The following is a 12,984-nucleotide window of genomic DNA, read 5'->3' on the forward strand; positions in this document are numbered from 1 at the left end:
AAGCAGTTTTTGTAATATATGTTTTGTAAAGTTTAAACGTTGTGTCCGGAGTTTTAATCGGCCTCCGTCCCATATCACCCCAACACCGGACGTAACACACATAGACTTTGCAGGGCCATTTTTGGGACTTAATTTCCTTATAATTATAGATGCAGGAACAAAGTGGCCGGAAGTAAAAATAATATCAGACACGACAACAGAAACCACGATAGAAAAATTAAGAGAATTCTTTGCTACATTTGGGTTACCAGCCATGCTAGTGTCAGACAGAGGTACACAATTTACATCAGAAAGTTTTCAAACGTTCCTAAAGAAAAACGGAATTTTACACAGAATGGGTGCTCCATACCATCCGGCAACAAACGGTCAGGCAGAGAGGTTTGTTCAAACATTTAAACAGAAGTTGAAAGCGCTATCATGCTCTAGACCCGATGTACACCTACATTTACAAAATATTTTATGGGCATATCGTAGGACGGCACATCCCAGTACTGGGAAAAGCCCTGCTATGGCCGTTTTTGGAAGGCAATTAAAATCAAAATTGGACCCAATGATTCCCGGATCCGAACAACATACATCAGATAAAGAGAGAGAAAGAACAGTTAGATCATTTGATGTGGGTGATAGGGTATCAGCCCGTGATTTTATGTCCAATAATGAGAAGTGGAGGTTTGGAAAAATATTAGAGAAAATAGGCACACTCCATTACAAAGTACAATTAGACGACGGAAGGGTATGGAAACGACATATAGATCAGTTGAGCCCCGGACCAGGAATGCAGTGGGAGGAGAGTAATCTTGACTCACAGCAAAGAATACCTTTCGATATGTACCCTCCAATAACAGAAAACAATATACCCCAAAACATCAGCACAACGAACCAACGAACAAGAGACACACCCCTAAACGAGACTCCAACAGATAGCACAGAATATTTACGTACATCAACAAGATTAAGGAAAGCGCCTCAAAGGCTAAATCTATAATTTCCTTAGGGGAGGAGAGTTGTTATATCCATTATTGTAGATTTAAGATTAGATTATAGATTAGATTAGATTAGACTAGATTATAGCATATTATAGCATGTAACTGTACGGAGAGAAATGAGGAATAAAACCCGGCACTTCTCGTTGAGCCTTGCAAGTGAATGGATGGTGTGATTATAACATAACACAATTGACAGCTCAAGTCATACGCGATTTTCGCGGTACCGCGATGATCTCGGTTCGTCTATTTCCAGCCTTATAAGGTCATACATGACATTTAAATGAAAAAAGGAAGACTTAATGGAATAACCGTAGCAACACAGTTAAAACTATTTAAGATAAAATTTAAAATGTTCCTTGGGATTAGAGCTCACCCCCTCTCACAGGTCTACGACGGCTGCAGTGAGGAATGGCATCTCAACCCCTCACCGGCGAACGCAGCGGCAGCAACTCAGTGACTTTACTTTCGGAATATATTTCGGAATGTTTTATTGACACAGTATAAATTCTATTCATAGCAAACTGTTTCTTATTGCTTGGTTGGTTATATTATAATTATTTTTACACATTTTTTGTTTAAATCACGTACTTTTTTGGCTGTGGACATGTAATGCTCGTCACATCGCTGTATTTTGAGGGTATTATTCTCATTAACTTTTTCAAATGCACCTTAAGGCCAGGCTACATTGATCATGCTCGCTGGTGTAGTTTCGATTTTCACTAGCGTACTTGGCAGCAGCTGACCGAAGCATTTTTCCTAACAAATTGCAGCCGTCTCAGAAAACATGTTATTTTTCCATGTTTTTTACTTTAAACGGACGATAAAAGATGTATTAAAGATGTAGATACACAAGTTCTGCACGCATTGAATCCATTTTCGCATCGAAAAACGGTGAAAAAACTACTTCAATTTGAGATCCACCACTACCATTCCCTCAATGACCAAAAAAACCTCCACCAGCCGCCGCCAGAACATTAAAATTACACTCTCTACCCTGTTTCTATTCGCTGCTAAAGGGAATTTTGCCTACTTTCTCTATTACTGTTTATCTTTCTCTCTCAACTTTGGAGTTGGCGCAATGCATGATCCAAGTAACCATGTAAGGGAAATCATAAGTGTAGAGTTATAAATAAACGGTTCAATAGATTACCATTTGTTTATTTAGGCTTTCGTTCCATGCACTACAGGTTAAGTGAAATGGTATTTCAAAAAATCTACTTTAAACTATGCATTCTGATCTGTTTTGATGTTTTCATCGCATCAGAAAAAAATTGATGCATATTGCATTGATACATATTTCATATTATTTTTTTAGTTGAGGCTTTAGAAGTTTTTTTTTATTTCACAAAATTGGTGGTTTTTTTTTAATTCATGACACAGTAAAATTCATATCATTGCTTCGTTCAGTCTTCAATGCTGCTTTTATACGAATTATCAATTATGCCAACCGCATCAGTATTCTTCTTCTTCTTCTTCTATTTGGCATAACGTATTACGTGGACATGCAGACCGGTACAGGAATTCGAGACTTATTCAGTACCTCGTAGCCGGATAGTCAGTTCTTACTGCACAGGAACTCTTCATTATAGGTTTCAACTTATGGCGGACACGTTATTGAGTAGTTCAAATTGACGACTGTACCACGAGACCGGCCATCAACATTACAATCTGCATACATTGCATAGCCTTGCATTTGAAAAGTTGTACACATATAAGTACGGCACCTGGTTTTACATATTTTTTAGCTATTTTTGTTAAGTTAAGGGCTTTCGTGGTCTATGTTCACTATCAAGTGTAAGAACATATTACCAATTAATTGCTGGTAGTAAGCAAAATGTCATTTTTAAGAACGGCAATACATTTGGTAACAATTATAAAACGTCCATTCGAATGCATTTGTTTCGTGTTTAAATTAATGGATATAAAACATGCGGATCCTTGATACAAAACCGTGGATAAAGATCACCAGTTTATGATTGAGAACCCAATTTTCTACGACACCAAAAGAATTGCAAGCTACTTGACACGTTCTTATGACGCAAGCTGGAAACATAAGACGCAATTTAAAAGACCGTTCTGTGGTGGCAAAACGTAAAACATATTCAATTAATAAAATATATTTTTCCAGTTTTTGAAAACCCAAAATACCAGTACCGAATTTGCCAAACTCATAAGTAATCGCTTTACTCGTCAGATTGATTCTCAGGCATATTATCTTTAATGGCGGTCATTCGGATGGTCGAAGACCCAATATAAAATCCCTTAGAAGTCAAACAATGGATCATGAAGAAACAACCATTTTGAGCAGTCATGTGGAGCAGATTTCGACCCTCATCATCCATACTGTCCAGATCTGTTGTATGATCAAGAAGATACATGAATGCAGGCATCGATTTCTTGTGGCAAACGTTTTTACCTTTCGGAAGTAATCTCATGATCATTGCAATGAGTCTGTTGGTGATGGTCATATTGGTCTTGAGATGAATGTATCTGAGCGTGGAGATGTTTCCTTCGTGAACTGAATAAGCCAGAGCAGCTTCGAGAACGTATCCATCATGCAGGATATCTTTTGCATCATATTCAGGCAACGGTAATCGAACGTTGCTAGAGGACAGTACACAACATACCTCAGGAGAAAGATCCTCGTCCAGTGGTGGAATGATTGGAACACAATAGTCCTCGGGAATATCAGTTTCCTCGTTCATAGGAATGTTTTGTTGAATACAGAGTTGTTGAAAGATAGCTTTGAATGAGGTAAGCTTGTTGTTTTGTATGGTATATTTGAGAGCAGAAATAAGCCCAGCGATGTTGTTCATTTGAGGTAGAGGAATGTCACGATCTTCGATAAAATGAACTATTATTTTGTGAGCATTGTTTTTAATTGCTAGCTTGAAGAAGCGATTAAACTCTTGCTCAGAAATCTTAGCAGGATCGTTGATTTGCAATACAAATTGTTTGAATACTTCCAGGAAATCTTTAGTTATGCAAACCTCAAGCACTGTTTTAGAATCTATTTCTTCGAGACGAGAAAAGATGTCAATACGCTGTTCATTGAGTAAATAATCGACAACTCGAATGTTGAGACGATTTGCAATTGGTTTGGAACTTTCATTTGACTGAAGCCATTCTCCATAATGATGTAGCCAATACAACAATTGATACAAGTTGTTAGAAAGAATCTGTTGAAGAAGTATCTGTTCGTTAACTGTCGCTCTAGCTGATAATACTCTTGGGACTCTACTTCTGTATCGTTCGGCGAATGCGTAATCCAAGGCACTCCATCCAAACAGATGGTCTGTTGTGTTAATGGACTTAATAGACATCTTATCGAGCAACAAGTTTACTATTTTCAATGATCTGTACGTAACTGCCAAGTGTAGAGGCAATCGACCAACAGCATCTTTCACCAATGCAGCTGATGGATTATCTGTCAGTATCTCGCGAACTCGAACAAGTGATTGATTCACAACAGCCATGTGAAGATCATTTTCTTTGCTTTCTCTTATAATGATTCGATTGAACAAGTCACGCATTTGATGCAGTAGAGGATTCCAATATGACCACGAATGGAAGAAACTCTCGTTTCTCATGCGGTTCTTGTTATCGTTCATCCAACAAGCTGCAAAGTACTCAGTAAATATTCGATGAGTAAACTGAGGAATATTATTTCGAACTTCTTTGATGAACATAGTCTTTTCATTGCTCTCAAATATGAGTTTCATACATTTCAAAGCTTCCTGATTTTCATGGTCATTCAACACCTTGGCTGCATAATGTTTGTCAGTCAAAAACATCCATGCCAGCAAGCCGTATTGGTTTTTGGTTAACCGGATCGTATTTGTTGTGTATTGAGCTCCAGCAATTTGAATGGAGTAGTTCTCAGTCATCTCACGGTCGTTCCTGTGTAGCATGTTATCCAACAAATCGAACCAAACCATGTTGCAATGTTTCAACAAATACTTCAAGGTTTTACTCGAACGATTCTGTTCGTCATACAAAACAATGTAATGAAACACATTCCAGCCATTTGATGCGTTTACATTAGCCAAGTTGAATCCCTTAGAAATCAAACAATGCATCATGAAGAAACAACCATTTTGAGCAGTCATGTGGATCAGATTTCGACCCTCATCATCCACACTCTCGAGATCTGTTGTATGATCTAAAAGATACTTGAATGCAGGCATCGATTTCTTGTGACAAACGTTTCTACCTTTCGGAAGTAATCTCATGATCATTGCGATGAGTCTGTTCGTGATGGTCATATTGGTCTTGAGATGAATGTATCGGAGCATAGGCATGTTTCCCTCGTGGACTGAATAAGCCAGAAGAGCTTCGAGAACGTATCCATCATGCAGGATATATTTTGCATCATATTCAGGCAACGGTAATCGAACGTTTCTAGAGAACAGTACACAACATACTTTAGGAGAAAGATTGTCGTCCAGTGGTGGAATGCTTGGATCACAATAGTTGCCAGGAATATCGTTTCCCTCGTTCATAGGAATGCTTAGTTGAATGCAGATCTGTTGAAATATAGCTTTGAATGAGGTAAGCTTGTTGTTTTGTATGGTGTATTTGAGAGCAGAAATAAGCCCAGCGATGTTGTTCATTTGAGGTAGAGGAATGTCACGATCTTCGATAAAATGAACTATTATTTTGTGAGCATTGTTTTCGAATGCTAGCTTGAAGAAGCGAGTAAACTCTTGCTCAGAAATCTTAGCAGGATCACTGATTTGCAATACAAATTGTTTGAATACTTCCAGGAAATCTTTGGCGATGCAAAACTCAAGCACTGTTTTAGAATCTAGCTCTTCGTGACGAGAAAAGATGTCAACACGCTGTTTGTTGAGTAAATAATCGACAACACGAATGTAAAGACGATTTGCAATTGGTTTGGAGCTTTCGTTTGACTGAAGCCATTCTCCATAATGCCCTATGCCAGTCAAGATATGACGCAAGTTGTTAGAAAGAATCTGTTGAAGAAGTATATGTTCGTTGACTGTCGCATCAGCTGATAATACTCTTGGGACTCTATCTAAGTATCGAATGGCGAATGCGTAATCCAAGGCACTCCATCCAAACAGATGGTCTGTTGTGTTAATGGACTTAATAGACATCTTATCGAGCAACAAGTTTACTATTTCCAATGATGGGTACGTAACTGCCAAGTGAAGAGGCAAACGACCAAATGCATCTTTCACCAATGCAGCTGATGGATTATTTGTCAGTAGCTTGCGAACTTGAGTTGATGATTGATTTACAACAGCCATGTGAAGAACATTTTCTTTGCTTTCTCTTAGAATGATTCGATTGAACAAGTCACGCATTTGATGCAGTTGAGGATGCCAATATGACCACGAATGGAAGAAACTCTCGTTTCTCATGCGGTTCTTGTTATCGTTCATCCAGCAAGCTGCAAAGTATTCAGCAAATATTCGATGAGTAAACTGAGGAATTTCATCATGAATTTGTGTAATGATTCCTGTTTTTTCAATGCCCTCACGTACTTCTTTTATGAAGTTATTCATGTTGATGGTTTCATTTGATGTCAAAAGTACCCCTCTTTGCTTTTGGTCAAACATTACCACCATTGCTAATAAAATGTGTCGTTTTTTAATTTTATCCCAAAACTTATCGTTTATTGCCTTTTGGTGAGGGTTGTCTAAGATGAATTCCGGTAATCCATTTTTGTGACTGCATAAAATTTTTAGTTTTTGATTGATGAAATTTTCGATTAGTGTTGAAAGATCTACATTTGCTTTATAAAACATCGCTTTTGGAATAGTACGGCGCCTTAAGTCCATGTTTTTTTGTGCTATTGGTAGATTTATAATGCATGCCATATTAAGAAATAAAGGTATACGCTTCAAATTTCCTAAATATTCTACTATCACGTAATAAAGATAACCTAAAACCTTATCCCGCTTACTCGCGTCGCATTGTTTATAACCTTCTAGTTTGTGCATCAAATAATTGTGAACAAATTGCAGCTGATCGTGCTGTGATAAAAGCTTGAGATGATGCATTCTGCAGTTAGAAAATGTACTTCTTAACTGTTCCATGTAATCGTACGGTCTAGTTGAGATGAACAGAGCTCGAATACCTTCCAATCTTGCTAGCCTTCCAAAGAATTGTACTACGAACTCTTTATAGAAAGGAGCAGTCTCGTCAAGCCCATCGAATAAGATAATCAGTTGTTTTTGGTTGAACTTCTGCTGGAAAACCTTCAGCTCGATCAACTGTGCGAATGTTAATTCTAACGTTTTTGATTTACATGTGTTGACATAAAGTGTTCCGTTGACTAACGTCAATAGCTCTGCAGCATGATCAGCTTGGTCCCGGAACACATCCGTTGATTCAATCGAAAAGCTATAAACGTTTGGAACAAAATGGGTAAGATGGATCAAACGGTAAATAAATCGAACGATGGCGATATCATCAAGCAACTTAATGTCAGATTTTTGCCATCTTTTGTAATCCGTGCAATACTGTGAAGCATTCATTCGAATAACATACTGTGAAGGATCATCGATCGATAAAGCATGTGTAAGCCATGTGAAATATGTTGACTTTCCTGCTCCAGCTTCATCAAGTAAAAGATGTACTTTCGTTTCATCGTGCTGCTTGAAAATATCAGGAATGGTATATTGCACATCATCATTTGCGGATGAAACCGATGCGATCATTTGAGAAAACTTATAGCTCCTGAACCGGATATTGTCAAGGAATATTGTTTGATATTCGACCGAATAAGTGAAATACAAATTATTCTCCTCTACTTCTGAATCTTTTGCATTTTCTCCAACATATGGAACTATGGTTCGTGAAATATACCTTGGCTTGATTGCTACAAAGTTCTGTTCCTTCGATTCAATATATTCAATGTGATCTAGTTCATAATAATTGTACAAGAACTTACACACGAAGCTTAAGCCATCATCATCATTTACAATTCCACTCAGTGATATCGTGGTTCCAAAAAGATTTAATGTTGTTTTGCAATATTTTGCGTACAGCTTTTGTCTTGCCTTTTCGGTTAGATCACGTACGTAAAAACATTCTTCATCTGAGCGTGCTTTTAGTACTTCTTCGATTACTATAAACTTTATCTTATATTCTTTGGCATATCTTTGAACTTCTGGCAATATCGATTTCTTCGACCGATCAATAGTCATTATAATGGTGTAAGAGATTTTATCTACTTCTGCAAAGAACTCAAATAATCCACGGAGTACATCACGTATATCTTCCTCAAAATCACTCGCTGCATAGTGTATGAATAGTGCATTACATTGAAGCAATGCAACGGTCTGAGATGCAATAAGGGAATACACTACGATATCCAATGTGGTATAATATTGGTAACGTTCATAAGCGGACTCATCGCTGAGAAACTTGTACAGTTCAGTGTGTTGAAGTCGATCTGGTCGAACCACAATGTATCGATACATATATTGCCATTGACTAAGGTCACACTGTGATTCAATTTGGAATCTAGAAAAGTTATAATTCACTTTCATACTGATAAATTGTTGTTTCAAATAGTTCAAATCCATAGCAATAGGCTGGGACAAGCTCATCGAATCAAACAGTCGCATGAACATAATGTTATGCGCTGTCTTTCTATCGTCGACCCAGTGTGGCATTATTTCTAGAACACTGTTGTGTAGCTGGTCCCCGTTCAAGGATCCACAAACAAGCATAAACTCTTTATAAAATCTCTGTATAACACGATTCACCTGATCGTAGAAAAATGATTCGTCGTGCGTGGAAGTCGGAGGACCCTTGGTTTGAAAGAAGGACTTATCGATCATGAATTGCATCTCTTCCCAGCTAACACAACTATTGTCACACTGCTTCGCTTTTATAAGCCTATCATATTCACTCTTAAGAACAGCTCGCAACTTCCCCAAGATTGATGACTCATATGCAGTTAGTAATCGTTGGCTTAGTTTAAACTTCCCTTTGCCTTCTTCTAGTTCCTCGACACACACAGAAATCAGATCGACGAATACGTTTAACGAAGAATAATTGGATTTAATTTCTGTGTTGTAACGAACATGTAGTACGAGCATCTGTCCTAGCTTTTCTATACTTGCTTGCCGTAATGCATCAGTCAGAGCATGAAATTGTTCCTCAGGGCTGAAGCTGTAACACGTTGCTCCTATGGCGTCGCAAAAGGAAAGTATCTCGCTGCTGTCCTGTGGCCGTAATGTTAATTTTTGTTTCAATTTGTTGTCAATCGTTGCATTAGTGCACAGCAGGTATGTATGCGAACCTGTGGTCGATCTTTCATATCCTTCCAGGTACGAAATGAAGTACTTAGAAATTGAAAATGGCCCATTGGAGTTCCATTTCGTGAGCAGCGTTCCTTCCGTAATGGCTGGTCGCTCTTTTCGCGTTGGTGTGTACGGATGGTTTGGATGTATTTTTTTCGATTTCCTTGGCTTTTCGGATGGATATTTATGTTTAGCTTGTATGTAGACAGTACCTTCCGGTATCGATGGCGATGTGTAGCGAAACACCAGGTCGTCGAACTTTCCTGCATCTGGAACCTCCATCTTCAACTCAAATTGGGGCAACTTTCCTTGGCGGTGCAATGCGAATGCCCGGAAAAGAATGATCATCGTCAATCGAATGTGGTAAGCGGCGCCTTGTAAGGGGGATCTTCTGATATTGGTAGGGGCCATATTTCGTTGCTGAAAGCAATGTAAAATAAACATATTACGGCTGCAGCTTAAGGTTGAATGATATAAGATCTATTAATTTCGTTTTATGTGGAAACGTATTTTTACCTTTGATAAAGATGAGTAGCTTCCTAAAACAATCAAGATGTTAGACTCGGTAAGATTTCCGCAAGAACTTGGTCCTCAAAAAACGTGATGAAAGCTGACTCATGTTTCCATTGGATCGTTTTGTACTGTATCCTACGATATTTGATAAAATAAAATATGATAAGTTATGTGAAAAACGTTTTTCACTTAATTAACATTCAAACACACTTCGGGTTGAAAGATAATCCTGAACCTATAAAAGCTATGATTATAATTGAGATACTAATTATTATCATGAATAATACATTAATTAATCCCGTCGCACAATCGTCTACTCGTAGAACTTAATACCGTACCCGCCATGGGTTCAAGCCCCGTAGGCTCCTTGAATAACTCCTAACTTGAGAGGACGACTCACGATGAGATGAATGATTGAAAGTAGTTCATAGTTCTATTGCTATACACATGCTCATGCAGTTGTTCTAGTGGTGGAGTAGCACATAATTACGAAACACGTACTTTTGTTCATAAAGTTCCGTTGCTTTCGTCTGATGTTAGCTAAACAAGCCTGGGACAGATTGAAAAGCTCTTGCCCTCTATGATGTTGCATATTTTATGTATGTCTCAATTACTATAAAATTATGAAAACCCAATAATACTTTCTGCAAAATTATTCTGATATTTGAATATGTTAATCCGGACCGTAGAGCGCTTGGGCTAGGTTATGTAATACGCAGATAACCACCCAAAATAGTCGATGGGCCAATAATATCTTGTATCAAATGATTTTAGCTTTATATAAGCTAATATTGGCAAGTTACGTGGTCATTTTGCTTTAAAATGACATCCGCTTTTCAATGGACCGCGTACATTTCATGCCTTTTATCACATTTATGCATGGTGTTCCGAGATTTTAAAAGATATCTGTCCAAGGTGCCGCAAAGTCAGATAATAGGTGAAAATATGAGGTGTCCGACACTAGGTTGCCGCTACTGTATGTGTTTTTGATCATCCAGTCAAGTTTCATCCGTTAAAATATTCATCCGTATGTTTTAGCAACTACAATTTCTAGTTCTTTGCGAGAACCACATGTGTGGCCCAAAGAACTCGCACAATTTTTGTTTGTGAAACTGTGAAACGAAATGGGAATGGCGCATATAGCTTTTGATGATGCAGCAATATCGAATACAATTATCAAATGTTATTCTACTTTCAATATCTCAATCTCCTCATTCCTATTTATACCAATTCTCCCTCATTTGAGCGACATTTGGACAAAAAATTATTGTGAAGCGTTTCACAGGCCATTTCAATGAAAAACCATCACAAAACAACTCGTCGTTTTCCTCAACCGTTCCTCCCTTGCTGGTCATGTTAGGTAATAAAAGCGTCACGGGTGTCCCGATCATAGTCATTTATTCAAATATGTTTGAGTACAGTTCCCAGAACTGTAATTCATCTTTGAAAACTTAGCCTGCAACAGGTGTTTTTCAAATTGAATAGAGAAGTAATGTCTCAAAAGAGCTTTCGATGTGTGCTGTTGATGGTGAGTGACTACACGAGTTTAAAAAGACACATCTAAAAGCACTTCACATCGAAAAGCTCGTGGTTCAACGCTCGATTTCAATCCCACAGCCATTTACTTACACAGCACTGTTTGGGATGGTTCTATCAACGTTATCGAATCAAAAATCTAGGAAAACTTCACTCACAAATAAGAACTCACTCTTCACACATCAATTCTGGTTCATTCGTCAATCATTCATATCACGCATTGTTTTTCCATGTTTACACAGAACTACAGTTTTACTTGCACACGAAAAATTGAGAAATTGACAATCATTTCAAGAATTCAGTCCTTAGTAACACTTGAATAGCAATTGCTCATACAATTTCACAAACTAGGTGTGTACACTTCAACAGTTGGTATGAAACTTAACGCTTCTTTCGACCGTCTTTGGCTGATTAGGTTACAAAATGTATCTAAAATTCGTAGAATATCGTTATCTGGTGTTTGCACTATGGAATACTAATAATCCCACCCGAGCGAATTTATAAAACTAATTAAATGATAACAGCGATTACGCTCGAACCTCTGATCACACAGTGACGAGCACGCATAAAATAATCTTCGTAACTAGCGTAACATAACTGGCCAAAGTTTGACTCCATTATCGATATACCATTGAAACACGTACATGCTACATATAGCTACAGTCAGCTGCCTAGATCTGACCCAAAACATGATTGGATGAGATTGGATAGATATGAGATTTCATGTACAGTTAAGTTATTATGCATCCTGTCATTTAAATGATCGCAAAAAAACTTCTCTTTTGACATGAGTAGATTCCTTGTTGCATGATTGGGTTTGTCAGGGGTACTCTTAATATGGCGATACTTTCCTGACTCTTTCTTAGTCGCATCTCAAAATAGCTTCAACCAGTGCCGCAAAATATCATTAAACTAATTATAAAAAATCTCGACTGAAGCAAACTGAATGTCAGCGTCACGTTCTCAACTCTGATGATCAGACGTGAGACTAAAACAGTTGGTGTGGCCAATCACATGCTTGGTGACATTTGTTCTAGCATTCAACTCATGGTCCCTCACTTGGTCATGACATTTTCTCTCTATCATAATCACGACATTCTTGGAACATTCTTGGCGAGTGGTTCTAAGCAACAAAATACTCATTTTGTTGCTTGGGACCACACGAACGCGCGGCTTATCTCCCATGACTGGTTGAACAAAATGTCACCAAGCGTGTGATGGTCGCAACAACTGTTTTAGTCTCACTTCTGCTCATCATAGTAGAGCTCGTGACGCTGACAGGATTTCGTTTCAGTCAGGATTTTTGATACTGATTATTTCATTTGAGTACATGACGCTGTCATGGATTTTTTTTCAGTCAGAATTTTGTATGACATTGACAGTGACATTTTGCAGCACTGCGGACAACGACATCAGCAGCGAAATCTGAGTATATAATATGCGTGGAATCTTGCTTGCTCTGTGGGCTTCATCATCTATAGAAATCCACAAGATTTATTATTTTTACGATTTTTAGGAACTCAAATTTAATGCCATTAGCTACCCAACACATCCATAGGCTCTAGTAAAGCTCTGAATTACAAAACTGCCCAATGGTAGACCGTACGTATGGCAGCAAACCACGGTACCTTACCATTCGGGTACCAAATGCCAAGCCGCATTAGAGC

At 38.1% G+C, this 12,984-nt stretch overlaps 1 protein-coding gene across 1 annotated transcript in view; it reads right to left on the minus strand.

Annotated features, from left to right (window-relative positions):
- The window catches only part of LOC120959671 (uncharacterized), a 39,214-nt gene extending 27,480 nt beyond the window's left edge, over positions 1–11,734 (minus strand). The window contains exons 1-5 of the mRNA XM_049609003.1: positions 11,490–11,734; positions 9,785–9,916; positions 9,268–9,688; positions 7,769–9,190; positions 5,411–5,512 (exon numbers count right to left, since the gene is read on the minus strand). Of these exons, the coding sequence (XP_049464960.1) occupies positions 5,411–5,512; positions 7,769–9,190; positions 9,268–9,537 (1,794 nt within the window). The 5' untranslated portion in view covers positions 9,538–9,688; positions 9,785–9,916; positions 11,490–11,734. The remainder of the gene's footprint in view (positions 1–5,410; positions 5,513–7,768; positions 9,191–9,267; positions 9,689–9,784; positions 9,917–11,489) is intronic.
- Between the last annotated feature and the right edge of the window lie 1,250 nt (positions 11,735–12,984).

The sequence above is a fragment of the Anopheles coluzzii genome, chromosome 3, assembly GCF_943734685.1.
Source record: "Anopheles coluzzii chromosome 3, AcolN3, whole genome shotgun sequence".
Lineage (NCBI taxonomy): Eukaryota > Metazoa > Arthropoda > Insecta > Diptera > Culicidae > Anopheles > Anopheles coluzzii.